General features: G+C 60.9%; 2 protein-coding genes across 8 annotated transcripts in view; one reads left to right on the top strand and one right to left on the bottom strand.

The window, feature by feature from the left end:
• Positions 1–230: 230 nt before the first annotated feature.
• Positions 231–16,765, bottom strand: part of SLC52A2 (solute carrier family 52 member 2) — an 18,605-nt gene continuing 2,070 nt past the window's right edge. Inside the window, exons 1-7 of one of the 4 annotated variants that reach the window (XM_075124871.1) lie at positions 13,150–13,265; positions 10,295–10,433; positions 8,601–8,710; positions 8,386–8,525; positions 4,394–5,261; positions 2,596–2,719; positions 231–2,052 (exon numbers count right to left, since the gene is read on the bottom strand). In XM_075124871.1, coding sequence (XP_074980972.1) covers positions 1,840–2,052; positions 2,596–2,719; positions 4,394–5,261; positions 8,386–8,525; positions 8,601–8,605 — 1,350 coding nt within the window. In that variant the 5' untranslated portion in view covers positions 8,606–8,710; positions 10,295–10,433; positions 13,150–13,265 and the 3' untranslated portion in view covers positions 231–1,839. Of the gene's footprint in view, positions 2,053–2,595; positions 2,720–4,393; positions 5,262–8,385; positions 8,526–8,600; positions 8,711–10,294; positions 10,434–12,072; positions 12,496–13,149; positions 13,266–16,765 lie in introns of those variants that run through there. The other 3 variants (XM_048837069.2, XM_075124870.1, XM_048837073.2) reach the window with 3 other exon arrangements.
• Positions 13,190–16,765, top strand: part of FBXL6 (F-box and leucine rich repeat protein 6) — a 17,027-nt gene continuing 13,451 nt past the window's right edge. For 2 of the 4 annotated variants that reach the window (XM_075124869.1, XM_048837061.2), the window contains exons 1-2: positions 13,190–13,279; positions 15,379–15,951. In XM_075124869.1, coding sequence (XP_074980970.1) covers positions 15,419–15,951 — 533 coding nt within the window. In that variant the 5' untranslated portion in view covers positions 13,190–13,279; positions 15,379–15,418. Of the gene's footprint in view, positions 13,280–14,382; positions 15,248–15,378; positions 15,952–16,765 lie in introns of those variants that run through there. The other 2 variants (XM_048837062.2, XM_048837060.2) reach the window with 2 other exon arrangements.

Raw genomic sequence — 16,765 nt, 5'->3', positions numbered from 1 at the left:
GGGTCCATCTAGCCCAGTGTCCTGTCTGCCGACAGTGGCCAATGCCAGGGGCCCCGGAGGGAGTGAACAGACCAGGGAATCATCAAGTGACCCATCCCGTCGCCCGCTCCCAGAATGGCGCCGTGACGAGCGATCCGTGCAGCTAGCTCAGTCCCCCCCAGGGGGACGCGTCAGCCCCAGGCCCCCCCAGGCCAGGGCCCCTGCCCAGGGACACCAGTGCCAAGCCCCAGTGATTGTGATACGAAACTTTATTCCTGTTCCACCCCCCTGCTTGGCCCATGGGCCGGGGGGGGGGGGGTGGTCAGCATCTACACAAAATCACCATCTTTCTAACGCCACAGGGACAGATTGCTGCTTGCCCGCCTGCCCGCCCCAAGCAAAACCCCATGGAGCCCCTGCAGGAGCCAGTAAGACACAGTGGCATGAGCACACCGGGCAACATTCAACAGGGCACGTGGAGGTGACACGGCTAATAACCAGGCAGCGTGTGCCACCCTGCACAGGCAGGAAAGACGGGGCATGGCTTAGGAGACCCGCAAGGCTGTAGATTTCTGCATGGAGGTTCCCTGCTGGCTTTGGTCCCAGGCTGCTCAGGGAGCGGAGCGCCTCCCCCCGCCAAAGCAGTGGGGAACCCCCATCCCCCCCCACAATTTTGTGGGGCAGGAGCCATGCAGACCTGCAGAGGGTCAGGCAAAACAGTTTGCCCATTGTCCTGCCAAGATAAACTCCCTGGGCTGAGGCTGATCAGCTCCGTGCTGGAGAAGAGGCTGCTGGGAGCGAAGCATGGGGCTGGCTGGGCATCAGGGCACCCCCCACCCCCAGGAGGTGGCTGGGGAACATCCTCCTGAAGGCGGGACACAGACACCAGCTCTGGGGCAGACTGGAGGGAGCAGGCTGCACTGGCTGGGATCAGAGCCCAGCCCCTCCTTGGGCTCCCCACAATCCCACCACTCTTCAGTGAGCAGGGGTTAATTCCCCGGCCCGCAGGGGGCCGGATTCCGTGGGGCTAACACAGCACAGAGGGTATTGAACACAGGGCAGCCCCAGCCCCAGCGTTAACGTCCGCCAGAACCCCAGGCTCAGCCGAGGGCTCGGTCAGTGCCGAGGAGAGGCCCCAGGAATGCAGCGCTGGGGGCAGGGTGCGGGAAGGGATGCCCAGGGCGGGGGCAGCAGGGGCTGCGGGTGCTCAGGATTAACGTGTGTTGAGAGCACTGGGCAGGGGCTGGGATGGCTGGGGGAGGCCGCAGAGCAAGTGGAACGGTGCAGGAGAAGGGCACCCAGCGGCTCCATCCAGTCAGCGGCCATTGCTGTGGGATCCCCTGCAGGGGGGAATGACACCCCGTGGAGCCTAGTCCTGCGCCACAGGGGCCCCCAGCTCTGACAGTGGGACATTGGCAGCAGCGTCAGCAAAGGGGGCCCCCCCCCCACCCCAAGCTCTGTGCGTCCTAACAATCAGCCAGAGAAGCAGCGAGTGCAGCAGCTGCCAGCCCCAGGGAACCAGGCCGCAAGGCAGGGCTGCTACCCCTCTCCCCAGGCAGCAGGGCTGGGCAGGCCTCCGAGCCCCTGGTCTGTAGGATAGCGTGACCGGCCCACAGCCCTCGGTGCTCCGAGCAGCAGGGGAGGAGCCAGCCTTCCCCTGGGAGGGCAGAGGTTCCCAGCTGGCCGGGGCACCAGGGGCTTTTCCTCTGAAGCATCAGCTACTGGCCAGGAGCCGCGGGACGAGATGGCCCAGTGCTCTGAACCTCTACAGCAATTCTTACGTCCCTAAGGCAGAGGCCAGCGAGTGCCAGCTCCATCCGGGCAGAGCCCCCCATGGGGCTGCCGTGTCCTGCCCCCAGCTCATGCCCCGCAGCTGTCGGTACAGTCCTGCCCGCTCTGGAAGAGGTGATAGATGCTGACAATGGGGAACATGGCCAGGGCCCCCACCAAGGAGCCCACCTGGATGACCGCTCCACACCACACCAGTGCCGCATGGCCGGCCTCGTGCAGCAGGCTGCCGATCACCACCTTGAGGTAGGAGAAGAGGCCCAGGAACAGGATCCAGGACAGCACCTGTCGGGGACAGACATGGCCTCAGCCAGTAACGGGGGCCGACCACAGCAACCCAAGGGAACCCACAGGTTGTGACAGACAGGACCAATGCAGCCATCCCCACCTCATGGGCCCGAGACGCTCTGGGAGCAAACAGGCCTGGGTGGCCGGGCTGAGAACCAGGGGTCACCCACCAGCGGTGGGCGCGGGGGGGAAAGCACTCACCAGCCCCTGGGGATCCCGGGCATTGCCTGGACTCTCAGACAGTTCTCCAGCCCTGTGAGCCTGGTATCAGACACCGGGAGACTGAACCCCGAGAAGCAAAACAGGGCAGGAGGGGCAGAACCGGGAGCCATGGGAGGAGACCGGAGGGACGTTTCCCAAGGGCAGAGAGACATTAGCCCTGGGAAGCCCCCTCATTTAGAGGCCAACTGGACGGTGCCCCAGAGTACAGTGCCTGGAGCGAAGCCTCAGCCCACCAGCAGGGGATGCTCTGATGGCTCCTTTTGCAGCCCGGGGCAGAGGCCTTCGGAGAGACCGGGGCCCGGACTCCACCGTACTCACCACCAGGGCGACTCCTGCGGCATTGCCCAGCAGGGGAGGGCAGGGGCTGAGCGCGGCCAGCGCCATCAGATAGGCCGCAAAGACGCCTCCCAGCACAGAGATGACGCCCAAGCCCACCGCTGACCTGGGGGGTAGAGAGAAGACAAACGAGGGTCAGTCGCGGGCTGCAGACGAGCTCGGTGCCGGACCTGCCAGTCTGAATATCGGCCTGGGGGCCAATGGGGCGAGTGGGGGCAGGGGACAGGAGCACTGCCCTGCTGTCTGAGCAGCACCGGGCACTGCCGAGGTCAGAGCAGCGCACCAGCTCCGTACGTGTTAGATCGGGCAGCACTTCCTGCGGGTGCTAAGCGCTCTGTGGGGTGCCGGGCAGAGCTCATGAGCAAGATTTGGGGTGATTTGAGAAAGGGGCTCCCACGATAACCCCTCCCCCAACCCCAGCATGTTACTAAATCAACAGGTACCTTAAGTTATTTTGTGCACACTTGGGGCTCAAAGCAGAGCTCTGTAGGGGAGGGATTGAGCTCAGTCCGTTCCCGTCTACACTGAAGCAGGGAAGCAGCACAACTGTGGCACTGTAGGTGTAGACATACCTGACCCGGGGGGGGGGGGGGGGGAAGGGGGACAGAGAAAGAACTTGCTCAGCTGGAGCAATTCACACCTCCCCAAGGTGATGGGTCAGCCTGTATCATCTCCATGGGACCTCCTCCTCCAGCTGAGAGCACCTCCTTGAGATGAATGGGCCACATCACACCTCTCTGAGCCTGCTCTGTGAAGAGCCTCTTCCCCATAGGCTAGGTGGGGCTCAGAGCAGTGGGGACGTGTGGGCAGATGGGGCTCGGAGCAGTGGGAACGTGTAGGTAGAGGGGGCTCAGAGCAGTGGGGGAAGGGGGGCTCAGAGCAGTGGGGACATGTGGGGTGGGGGGCAAAGAGCAGTGTGGAGATAGGGGGCTTGGAGCAGGGGTAGGGGAGTCTGTGCGGCGAGGGGGTGTTGGACCAATGTAGGCCAAAGTGGGGCTGAAAGGAAAGGGCCAAGCTGTGCAATGGGGGATGATGGGGGCTTCAGCCCCCCTAGAGCCAGTCAACAGATAGCAGTTATATGTCCCCACCCCTGTCATATCTGAGCACCTCAAACCTTCCCTGCGTTTATCCTCACAGCATCTGGGGGAGTTGTGAAGTGTGGAACGGAGACACAGAGATATTAAGGAACGTGCCCAAGGTCACCCATTGTGTCTGTTGCGGAGCAGGGAGCTGAACTCAGCTCTCCCAAGTCCCAGGGCCTAACCGCTGGGCAAGTCTTCCTCTCAGCCCCCCCCCTTCCATAAATATCCCCCGACTCCCACTGGCCCCTGCCCGATCAGTCTGAGCTTGCCCCCTCCCCACTGGCAACTGGACAATAGGGGGCACCTGGCAGGTTCGGAGTGGGAGGTGGGGATATGGTCTCGGTTTTACAAACATTTAACGTGCACAAGCCCCGGACCCCGCTTGGCTGCTCACTAGGGACATCATCAGGAACGACTCAGGCACGTGCTGGGCACCCAACTCCTAACACAGGGCCACCATCTTAAGAGTTGGGTGTGCAGCTCCCCTTGCTGGCCCAGTCCAGAGGCCCCCCACAGCTGCACCAACGCCCCTCAATCCTGCCCCGCAGCACGGCCCCTCTCAGGCGGGGGGGGGGGGGGGGCGGGGTCAGACGGTGCTGAAGCGCACTCTGGGATGAGGACCGACACCCAGGGCAAGGGTGAAGAGGGGTGTAAGGGAGGAGGCTGGTACACGTACCACCTACAGCACCCTGCCCTACCTGCACAGCACAAACATGGCGATGAAGCAGGCCACGGGGTTGGCGATGTTGCTGAGCACCACGGAGAGGTGGTAGGCCGTGCTCCCGTAGGGCAGGCAGGAGTAGCTCTGCACCGAGGGCAGCGCACCATTGGTCAGCGCGTTGGAGACGCCCAGCAGCACCAGCAGGCAGATGTTCCGGCCCGTCCAGAAGGAGGTGGCCTGGGCCGGGGGGCGGGCGTCCTTGGCGATCTCCGCGGCGCTGTCCGACGTGGGGGTGCCGTCCTGCAGTGGGAAGGACTCCTCCGTCTCCACGCTGCCCTTGGAAGAGCTCTCCTGGCCGGCGGTGGAGCTGCTGGTGCAGCTGCGCTGCAGGATCAGCCCCAGGAAGGAGAGCGCTGAGACAGCGAGCATGGCGGACATCAGCCAGAAGTAGGTGTCCGCCGGGAAGTTCTCCTCCAGGTAGTGGGGCTGGGAGCCGTTGCCGGAGGTGGCGTTGCGGCACTCCAGCTTGCCCACCCCTTGGGCCAGGGCCACCACGCAAGGGAAGAGAGCGCTCAGGCCCTGGCCGACGAAGAAGGTGCGGATGAACTGCTGGGGGAACTGGTACATGAAGGGCAGGAAGGTGACATTGGAGGTGCAGCAGACGAAGGCCAGGAGGAAGGCCAGGAGCAGGAAGGCCAGACTGTGGGGCTCCCCCGCCACCATCGCCGTCCGGTGCCAGAAGAGAGCCATGAAGAGGGCTGCCACCACACCCAGCACCTGGATGGCATGGATGACCCAGCGCTCCTTCAGCCACCCAGGGGCCAGCTTGTGAGCCAGGGTGACAGCAAGGGGGCCCACGTTCCCCAGGGCGATGAGGACTGAGAGGTATGCAGGGAGATTCCAGCCTGGAGGGGGAGAGATGTAGCACTAGGGACACCCTGCCGACCCGAGCCCTTCGCCCTGCTGCCGTGCAGGGCAGCCGGCTCCTCGGTGCGCCGGGCACCCCAGGGCCCAGTCCAGAGTGATGCCGCCTGTAATTCTTCCCCCTTCTATTGCAGGCCAGCAGAGCCGCCTCGCTCCCTGGAGACCAGCACGTGCCCCCCACCTTCGTCCCTGGCCAGAGAGGGAAGCAGAGGCTGCAAACAGACTTCAGGGCACCACCCGAAAGGGGCCAGCGCCTGGGCTTTGCGTCGTCCCGGCTCTGGTTGTGTGAGAGGAGAGAGAGAAGGCAGTGCTCCCATGGGGCTATGCAGCCTCCCGTGGGATTAGCACGGTGCAGCCCTACCTACGGGGGAAAGGAGCCCATGGGCTGATCTCCCCGCAGATAGCGGCGAGGGGGGCGGGGGGAAGCTGCACAGGGGGCCACGGCAGACGCTGGCCCTTCTGCAGCTAACGAAACGTTGCTAGCAAAGCAACTGGCACAGCTTGTTCTGCTGCTGCCTCCCACTCCCCCTCCCCCCCAAGAGTGCTGGGCCTCTGCATGGAGACGCTTCACTGTGCAACGGTTCTGGGGACCAGTGGGGATGGGCCGAGAACACAGCTGTTCACAGGGGAGCCCCAGGCAGCCAGCTGCTAGCAGCAGGGGGCCAGGCCAGGGCCTGCATGTGAATTCCATGGAGGGAATCCAGCCGTTCGTTCGGGGAGGTTACGCTGCCAGGAACATGACCCACTCTCCGCTGGCACGGCTGGTAGCAACTCCAGCCCCAGGCAGGGCTTAGCTGGGAACACCATGTGCCTGCAGCAGGTGCAGAGGCTGCCTTCAGGTGGGCGGCCCTGGCGAGACAGAGACCAGGCCTCCGGCACCTTCAATAACCCCACAGGGGAAGCATGCCAGCCTGCCTCCCGCCCCCAGGATGCTGCCTGTGCAGACCGTGGGGCTGGCCTGACAGTCTCCTGCAGCTAGGGCCTCTCCAGCCCCAGGGCTCCCTTGCCGTGGCCCATGGAGTACTTGTGGGGGGCGTGCAGAGGGCTGGCTGCTCACCAGGGGCTGGCTCCAAGCAATGCAGGCTCTGCGGGACAGAGGCGGGCCTGGAGGGAGGCATGCTGGAGCTGCGGCTCCACAGAGGAGGGGGAGAAACAGCTGCCCCCAGGGGGTGCAGGCACCACATCAGAAGGGAGCAGGGGAAGGGGAGAAGAGGGCCCCCGAGAGGCTGGGTAGTGTATGTGTGGGGGGCAGGTGGCTGGCATGTGTGTGCAGGGTGGCAGAGAAGGGGAGTTAAATGAGGAACAAAAGGAGCCTGCAAGTAACTCCCTAGGCACTGGGCACATCAGCCAGGAAATCCCCCAGCTCCTCCTCCACCATCTCTGCCACATGCGAGTGCTGGGGGGGAGGGGGGGAGTGGGTTGCCAGACTCGCCAAGGTGTGGCCCACCCCATGGGAGAGTTTGGAACCCCCAGGCCAGATGATCGTCATGGCCGGCTCCTCCTAGCCAATCCGGCTACGGAAGAGGCGAGCAGGCCCCTCTCTGCCTGGGGGATCGGATCCTGCTGTCGGGGCAGCGAGTTCCCTCTCGGACCAGGCAACGGGCAAAGAGCTGCCTCCCTGCGCTCATGGTGTCGCTGTCGCAGGGCCGTCCGTGGGGCCGGTGCAGATCCCAGCAGAATCCCTTATCAGCATGAACAGAGCGTCACTCGTTTGGGGGACGGGAGGGGGTGGAACTGGAACAGCCCTAATACTAACTTACTGGGTCGGAGCCCCCCGGCCCTTGGACCAGGAGAAGAGTATTGGAAATAGCTGCCTACCGCTCTCTATCCCGCTAACGAGCCAGCCCCAGCACGCCGGAAACACCCAGTCAGTCTGCCCCGATGGCCTTCCCCAGCGCAGCACACACTAGCCTCCACCCCCGAGCGACAGGCTAAGGGCTGTTCTCCTCCAGGAAGTGCGGGTGGAGGGCAGAAGGCCAAGGCCAGGCAGCAAGCCTGGGCCAGAGCTAGGCAGCACCTGCTGGCTCCAAGCACCAGATCCACACTCCCAGAGACCGGGATAACCCAACCACCCCCCAGGCAGGGCTCCCCTCGGGGAGAAGTTCTGCTGGACACCAGGGACTCCACAGTTCTTCTTCACTAGGCCGGCTGAGCCCCGCCATCTCGTCCCCACAGCAGTCCGGGGCAGCAGCTGGGGAGCAGGACAAAGCTCCCTTGGGGCCTGTGTTCCCAGTCCAACGGCAACACTCTGCACTCAGGGTCCAGCTAGGAATCCAGAGCCCAGAGGGCAGCTGCTCGTGTTCACACCAGCGGTGTCCTTGCTACCTCCCTCTCCACCAAGGACCCTCCAATGACTCTTCGCCCTGGGCCGGGAAACTCTCTGGAAGCCGGAGGAGTTTGTCCCTTCCTGCCTTTGTTCTCCGCCCGGTCGGCTGGCACCTCGTGTTTGTTGCCTGGAGCTCTGAGCTGGCGCTAGCTAAAACAACACGTGCAGCATGCTTCCAGGGCAGAACACCTCTGCGCAACCAGCACCGGATGCTGGCCCCTCTGAGTCCAGGAAATGGCCGGCGGCAGGTTTCCAGCTGCTCTCCCGGTGCCTGGCTCGGGCGGAGTGGCAGACTGAACCCCAGGCCAGCAGCTGGGTTATTCAGGGTCTGCAGGATCCCCCGTGCTTGGGCAGTTGCAGCCATGCAGGCTAACGCAGCATTCGGAGGGCTCATGCTGCTGGGGAGGGGCTAAGTGAGAACTCCCCAGCCCCCAGAACACCAACTTTTCCCCTAGTCGCCGAGCCCCGGACTAGCAGGTTCTCAGCTGTTTCCCTAGAACGGGGATTGTCTAAGCCCCTCCAGCCCCATTCACGATCCCAGGGATGTTACTGTGTAACAACAGCAATTCCCCATTAAACACTTTCCTCCTCTCCGCTGGCTTCGGGGCGTTGTGGCAGCTAGAAAGGAGAGATGAATGGCACAGCAGAAGGCAAGACACCTGACCACCCACTGCGGCTGCTCCTACGTGCCAGGTGAAGCCTGGGGCATCACCCATGCCGGGCCCGCAGGCGCTGCTTTATCACCACCCATCAGCTCCTAGCACACCATTGCTCCTCACCTTCTGGAAGCCACTTCACCACCACGGGGAGCTCCACCCACAAGGAGTTCACGGCGACCCAGGAGCCCATTCCGAAAAGGGCCACCAGCACGTGGGTGATCATGGCCTGGCCCATCACAGACGCAGCCATTCTCTCAGCCCTGGCAACAGAGAAAAGAACAAGGTCAGGTCCAGCTCATCCACTGGTGAATAGCACCAGCTCTGCAAAGGGTTACCTCATAGACTGGTGGATCCAAAACCGAATCCAACAGCCTGAGCTATGCCAGGCAAAGGGCAACGAGGAGTCCAGAGCTGCTGGAGCAGGGATCCCCACAGCCAGCCATTGCTGAAAGAGACAACATCCTTTACCAGAGAGCCGACATTTTGGTGTGCTGGGGCTGGAACTGTCCTACCAGGGCCCAGCATGCTGAACTCCAGCAGCCAGGGCTTGAGCAGGGGCGGTGCAGTGGGACAATGTACTGAGCGTGCACGTCCGAACGCTTTCATCTTTATCTCTCTTGTAAGCATTTCCGACTTTAATGCCTTATGCTTGTACTCACTCAAAATCTCCCTCCTTGTAAATAAACAAATTTGTTTCATTCTTTAATTAAAACGAATCCAGCGTTGTGAATTGGTTGGGTAACTTCATTTACAGGAGCAGATGGTTGTTGAGGAGGAGAGGGCTGAACAGTGCAGAACCACCTTTGTGTAGAGGGAGAAAGTGGGGGGAATGCAGGACTGGGAGTGTGCTGGGATCACCCTGAAGATTGTAACCCAAGGCTCCTGGAAGCCAGAGTGTGGCTGGTGTGTTGCTGACAGGCTGCTGGGGTCAGAGCTGCTGGCCTAGGGCTGTGGCTACACACACACACTCAGGGTGTGACCTGCATGCTGTTTGGCTGTTTGAGGAGCCCAGGTTGGGACCTACAGTAGCAAAGCATTGGGAGGCACCCCAGGCTGCAGGGCAAGTGGTGACAGCCCCTCACTGCTCCAGATACAACCCAGAATGTCCTACCGGCTCCTCATCCTCCCAGCCAGCCTGATGCTGCTTCCTCTAGCCCCTTCAGGGGGTTAATCTCAGGGGACCATGGGACAAGGTAAGTGACTGAAGTGTTACTGGAGCAAGAGTCCCGTACTGCACCCTTGGGAGGACCTCCTGGCAGTCACCCTGTGGCAGCTGGCACAGAGCAGGCATGTCACAAGTCAGGATGGCGGATCCCTTTGGAATCCTGTGATTAAAAACAGCCCCCTGCTCAACTGCACTGATACAGAAGTGGGGGAGAGGGAACAACTGGCTGTTCCTATTACAAGGAAGGAGTGCGTAAGTCGAAAATGCAGAGCTGCCCCGGAAATCACACAGCCCAGCACGTCTCAGGAATTCAGGTTCTGCAAACGTCCCTGCTCTTTGCCTCGTCTTGTACCCAGTCAAAAGCTCTTCAGGGCACGGAACGTGCTGAGCACTAGAGCGGAGCGCCAGGTGCTCCCCTGATGCTGGAATGAGCATCTAGCACCGGGACAAACCCCGCTGCTCCAGAGACGTGCACTGCTCCCTCCCCCCAGGCAGCGTGCACAGTGCCCGCTGTGCAATGGGGCCTGGGGGAAGTTGTGCAATGGGCGTTTCTGAGCAGGCAGAGAGAAGATTCCAAAAACCACAAGATCCAGCCGCTGCCAGTTTAACCCGACAGTTACCAGCATCAGCCCCGGCTGCAAAGCTATCAGCAGCTTTCAGATCCAGCCCAGCACTGATCTCCCTGCCCTCCTGCGCAGGAAGCCATACGAGTCTGCTCCACAAACCAGGACCTGCTTTAACCTGAGCTAAATGGACCTGCCACTAGTGTCCCTGCATAACTCCAGGGGCGCAGATTATGGGAGGAAGAAGAAAGCTGGATGGACCAGTTCTCATTCATCCCAGGGCTAAGTTACCCCATCATACCTCTGGCCAGCCTCAGTGCCCTTCTCTGCAGCCTCAGCAGATTCTTCCTTATGGTTGGGAGGCAGCCAGACAGCCTGTGAGTTGAGACTCCAGCACCACTTGATGTCCCAACACCTCCTGAGTTCCCTCCTGGCAAGTCCTGGAAATGCAGAGCCCATCAGCGTGAGACATCATCTCCGCCGGCGCACGTTGCCTTACCCATGGCCACGCTCAATCCCACCTGCCCAGTCCTTTACTGTGCTCATCCCCACCTGGAGCTGTGCCTCTCACACACCTTGTAGAACTGACAAATGAAATTGGTTTTAATTGTTCACTTTATTAATATAACTTCATAAGCAAAGTTTCATGAATGAAACAACATTCATTCATAAAACCGGTTACCCCAATAACTGGCTAATTGAGTTTCACTTTCAATCCAATTGCTGCTAAAACTACTGAAACTTGCACTGCTTCAACATTGTAACTTCTGCTCCCTGTTTGCCATTCCTTACATGTGTCCATGTTGTAACCCATTTTAAAATGCTCACTTCATTTTGCTAAACCCTGCTATAATCTGATTAGTGTAGTTTAGATGTGGGAATGAGGTATGGATGGATGATGGAATCAACCTCCAGCCCCAGCCTGTCCTGATGAAATAATGTGTAAACACCAAGGGCTGAAGATGCAGACAACAGCCCTGACAAAGAAAGAAGAGTCCACCCTAAAAAGAAAAAACAAAAGTACAATTGAAGAAACATCAAAGCCAGCTCCTAGGCTGAAAGTCACGTCTGCAATTGACGGGTGATCAGTCACACTGAACCCAGAGGAAGCATGACACAGCAAGAACTATAGACTCTGGATTCAAACTAAAGCCTACAAACAGGATGGATGAGATGGAAGACTTTGGAGGGTAACATTCTGCTGCCAACATGGAAGGGCATCAGTGCATGCCCAACAGAGACCCAGCTCTTCCTTGTGCCCGGCTTTCCTGGCCAGTTAGCCGCCACAAGCTACATTCAGGACTGGTAACTATACCGCAGCTGCAGAACATTTGGGGTGTGTGTGTGTGTATACATAGGTATTAGATATTCGTTATTGGTCTTAAATCAAATTGTGTTATAATAAACGTGACATCTTGCCTTGTCCCCTGAAACTATCCTGTGTAGTTTTGTTGGCATAACAACATTAGGGGCATTGGTGAATTTCATCAACCCCCGGTCACTCCCTCCTCTAAATCATGCACATGGGCATGGAGCAGCCAAACAAGTCACTCACTATCAACCTCTATCCAAACAGGCCAGCTGCTGCTCACCACAGCTCCCTGCTTCGTCCCACCCAGCCAGCAGCCAACACACCACAAGGCTTCCCCTCCTACCAGGGGTTATTCATTTCCCCAACAGCTTTTTGTGGAGAAGCCTTATCAAAAGTGTTGTGAAATCCCCACCAAGCACCCAATGGGCCCCTCTTATCTGCTAGTTTATTGGCTTCTTCTGAGAACCCCACAGCCAGCCGGTCAGAGTTGCTTGATTGAGGACTGAGCTGGCTGGATCCCAAGTGACCCCCCACCCAGACCCACCCCTGACTGCACTCCTTACGGCCTGTGTTATTTAGGAGTTATATATGCTAGTGGCTCTCAACCGGGATATGTGTACCGCAGGGGTCCTGAGAGATCTAGCGGGGGTGGGGGGGTGGTACATCAACTCATCTTGAGATTTGCCTAGTTTTACAACAGGCTACAGAAGTCAGGACAAACTCCAATGTCACACCCTGACTTGTTTACACGGCTCTCTGCACTGTACCCTGAGATGCACGTGGGATAGTTACACTCCAGGTGACGGATTTGATGCCAATAGGGAGAAGGGAGGCCATGCTCAGTCCTGGCCTGGCTGACACTGCTGGGTGTGTGTCTGATTTTTGAAGCGAGCAGTTTTGAAGTGAGGTGAAACTGGGGGGGTGGGGGGACAAATCCGAGTCCTGCAAGGGGGGGCCGGGCCTGGCCCAGAAAGGGCCAGAGCTGGTGGTCTGTACAATGGCTTAAAAGCCCCTCACAGCAGCTGCTCTGGGGTCTGCTAGCCCCATGCTGCCCCTAGCCCACGCCTGCCTGGGCTCTGGCTACGCTGGACTGGGGGCCCTGGGGGCTTTCCCAGTTCCCCCCCGGGCAGGAATCTCCCCAGGCCAGGCCCCTGGCTCTGCTCCTGCCAGGGGGCTCACCAGCCCCCCCAGAGCCCAGCCCCCCGGGCCAAGCCCTGGGCACAGCTATGGGCTGTGACCGCCGCGGGGCTCCAGGCACGTCCCCCTGGACCCCCGCATCCCGTCCCACTTCCCCCCTGTCCTGTCCCCCCAGAGCCCACTTCCCCCCTGCCCTGTCCCCCCAGAGCCCACTTCCCCCCTGCCCTGTCCCCCCAGAGCCCACTTCCCCCCTGCCCTGTCCCCCCAGAGCCCACTTCCCCCCTGTCCTGTCCCCCCAGAGCCCACTTCCCCCCTGTCCTGTCCCCCCAGAGCCCACTTCCCCCCTGCCCACACTTTCCCCACCCCCCTCCTCACCGCCCCCACAGCCCCCCTCCTCACCGCCCCCCACTTCCCCCCACTCCTCACCACCTCCCCAGCTCCCACTTCCCCCCACTCCTCACCACCCCCCAGAGCCCACTTCCCCTGTCCTGTCCCCCCAGCTCCCACTTCCCCCCACTCCTCACCACCCCCCAGAGCCCACTTCCCCTGTCCTGTCCCCCCAGAGCCCACTTCCCCCCTGCCCACACTTTCCCCACCCCCCTCCTCACCGCCCCCACTCCTCACCACCCCCCAGCCCCCACTTCCCCCCCTGGCCCCCTCCTCACCGCCCCCCTGCCCCCCGCTCTCTCTCTCTCTCTCTCACTCACACACGCGGCTCCAGCCTCCTTCCCGGTTCCCCGAGGCGGCCCCGCCCCGGAAGTGACGGACCCGGAAGGCGCCGCAACCTCCGGCCTGGCGGGCCCCTGGCTGAGGAGCCGGCAGCGCGCGGGGATCCCGGTCAGCAGCGCGCGGCTCCCCTGCCCCTTCCCACAATCCTCAGCGCGGGACCCCCGGGAGGAGGTCCCGTCACCCTGGGGCCCCCCTGCCCACCGGCCCCCCTCCCCCACCCCGAGTCCCGTCCCTCCTCCCCCTTCTCACCCCTCCCCCACCCCGAGTCCCGTCCCCCTCCCCTTCTCACCCCTCCCCCACCCCGAGTCCCGTCCCTCCTCACCCGCACCACCCCCTCCCACTTCTCACCCCTCCCCCACCCCGAGTCCCGTCCCCCTCCCCTTCTCACCCCTCCCCCACCCCGAGTCCCGTCCCTCCTCCCCCTTCTCACCCCTCCCCCACCCCGAGTCCCGTCCCCCTCCCCTTCTCACCCCTCCCCCACCCCGAGTCCCGTCCCCCTCCCCTTCTCACCCCTCCCCCACCCCGAGTCCCGTCCCCCTCCCACTTCTCACCCCTCCCCCACCCCGAGTCCCGTCCCTCCTCACCCTTCTCACCCCTCCCCCACCCCGAGTCCCGTCCCCCCTCCCCTTCTCACCCCTCCCCCACCCCGAGTCCCGTCCCCCCTCCCCTTCTCACCCCTCCCCCACCCCGAGTCCCGTCCCCCTCCCCCTTCTCACCCCTCCCCCACCCCGAGTCCCGTCCCTCCTCCCCCACCCCGAGTCCCGTCCCTCCTCACCCGCACCACCCCCTCCCACTTCTCACCCCTCCCCCACCCTGAGACCCGTCGCCCCTCCCCCACCGCTCCTCCCCCACCCTGAGTCCCGCCCCTCTTCCCTCACCTGCACCACCCCCTCCCCTTCTAACCTCTCCCCCACCCCGAGTCCCGTCCCCCTCCCCTTCTCACCCCTCCCCCACCGCTCCTTCCCCACCCCAAGTCCTGTCCCTCCTCCCCCACCCGCACCGTCCCCTCCCCTTCTCACCCCACCCTGAGTCCCGCCCCCTCCCCTTTCTCACCCCTCCCCCACCCTGAGTCCCGTCCCCCCTCCCCCACCGCCCCCTCTTCCTTCTCACCCTTTCTCACCCCTCCCACCTCTCACCCCTCCCCCACCCCGAGTCCCATCCCTCCTCCCCCACCGCCCCTCCCCGAGTCCCGTCCCTCCTCCCCCACCGCCCCTTCTGAGCATTGCAGATTCAGGCCTTGTGTCTTCACCTCCCCTTCTGCCCTTCCCGCTGGGCCGGACCCAGCAGCGTGGGGCTCCCAGCAGGGCTCTGTGCAGGAGGATCCCAGCCCCCCCAGTGCTGGCCTGAAGCAGTGCCATTCTCTGGCTAGACAGGGCAAGGATAGCCCCCCACTGTCTCCAGCTGGCAAGCCACCCCCATCCGCCACCAGTAAATTCACCCACCACATTGACATAAATGCAGATTTGCCCCCAGTGCTATGCCGGTTACTGGAGTGTCACCCAGCTCCTGCAGCGTGCCCAGCCACAAGTACCAGCAAGTCACTCCCATGGCAGATCAGAAACGGGGCGCAGGGCTAGGGGTGACCCCAGGGTGCGAAGCTCTGAAGATAGGCAGATGTCTCCAGGGGCGCTGACAGGAGTTCATTAGGTGTGAGGGAAGCGGGAAGTTAGGGCCATGCATGTAAAGTTGGGCAGCAGGGAGATGACTGGTTGGAACAGTAATACTTTATTTCCCCCCGTCGATCTCTCCGTGCTCTGGGTAGGCCATCCCTTGTGTGTTGGGTTAGAGTCTTTCTAGAAGATACGCTCTAGCTCAGACTGGATCCAGACTCTCACTGGTAGGGTTCTCTGGCCTGTGCTATGCAGGAGTTCAGACTAGATGGTCAGAATGGTCCCTTCTGGCCGTAAAATCCATTAATGGTCATTCCCAATTTACAGCTGGGGAAACTGAGTGGCAGAGAGGTGAGGTGGGTCACCTGGGGTCGAACATCACCATCAGAGCCAGGAATAGAACACACGTCCTGTCATTTCGAGCGCCACGCCCTGTCCACCAGTGAACGCTCGGAGGCTGGAACCAGTGAGTGAGATTCAGCTTTTGTCCTTGGCCTGTGTTGGTTTTCACTTAGATCCCAGGGTGCCTCGGTAGGAACGTGCGGCAAAAGTACCCGAACGCTCCTAGCAGTGATTGTCACCTGTCTTTTTTGCCAGAAATGTGCTGCCAGATTGTCCCTGCCGATTAACCCAGCCTATGCGGGCTACTATGGAAGAGCCCAGGACAGCAGAGAACTTGAGAGAAGCTGGGGCTTCTTCAGAACCATCCAGCACAGGGCAGAATGCTTCCAAGAAGCAGGGCACCAAAGCAAGTGGGAGACCAGGACCAGGGGATGCCAGCAAGGCCTCTAAAAAGAAGAAGGCTTTCAAGGCCCCCAGGAGAGTGGCCCCAGACTACTTTGTTCATGAGACGGACAATGATATGCTGCTGATCATTTCCAACATAGGCGATGGGCAAGACCGCCCACCCAGGAAAGTGGCAAAGAGAAAGCACCAAGCGCCAGCAAAGAAGCAGCAGCTGCAGCATGTCCAAAGGACCGGCGTGGCAGGAGAGAGAAAGAGAGAGAAAGGAGGGGCTCCAACTGCAAAGGAGCCTGTACTTGGGGGCCAGGCTGCGGAAAGCAGGGCAGCTGCTGGGGCCTCCTGGGGAGAGCGCCTCCCAGTGGAAATCCTGGTGCGGATCTTCCAGTCTTTGGTGGCCTCTGAGGGGGCCGTGCCCTTGCTCTGCCGGTATGTGGAGGTACTGGGAAGTGGGTTAGCGGGGACCATGCGGTCAGCACTGCACAGTCACTCAGTGCTTACGGGAACAAGCTCGCGGGCTTTTTTCTCTGTTTGGGTTGGCATTCCATCCTTGCGTCCTGCTTTGCTGGGGTCGGAGGGAGTGGGGGGGCCGGGGTGATGAGAGGAAGGATGGTCCAGTGATTAGGGCACTAGCTTGGGACTTTGGTTCCATTCACATGATCACAATGGTCCCTTCCGGCCTTGGAATCTATGAATTCCTTGCTGTGCCACAGACTTTCTGTGTGACCTCAGGCAAGTCACTTACGGCCAGCTTTGTAAAGATCTTGAAATCAATGGGAGTTAGGTTCTAGATGCCTTTGAAAATCCCACTAGGCATCTAAATACCTTTAAAAATCTGGCCCTTCGTCTCTCTGTCTAAGTTCCCTTTCTCTCCAGAGGGGACAGTAGCTGTGCCCTGCCTCCCAGGGCCGTTTGTGAGGATCAATTGCTAAATCCATGAAGAGTGTGCAATGCTCAGATCCTCTGGTGATGGGGGCTGTAAGGTATATTCATTTAGATGGAATAAAGGGGCCCAAAGACTCAAAGGTGTTAACAAGATGCTGTACCTGTACAGCATTAAATCGTGTTGAATGAGGTTCGGGGTTTGGTATGCAGAGACCTCAGCCTGCATAGGGGCCATGGCAAACACCCCATTAAACGTCCTTTGCACCCTTATTAAAGACCCAGAAAAGAAGGGAGGGGGATAAAAAGAGAAAGCATTTGAAATGTCAGATCGTAATCATTTTAACAGCATCCCTTGTTC

Source organism: Caretta caretta, chromosome 2, assembly GCF_965140235.1.
Source record: "Caretta caretta isolate rCarCar2 chromosome 2, rCarCar1.hap1, whole genome shotgun sequence".
Taxonomy (NCBI): Eukaryota; Metazoa; Chordata; order Testudines; family Cheloniidae; genus Caretta; species Caretta caretta.
This window is presented reverse-complemented; position numbering and strand designations above follow the sequence as displayed.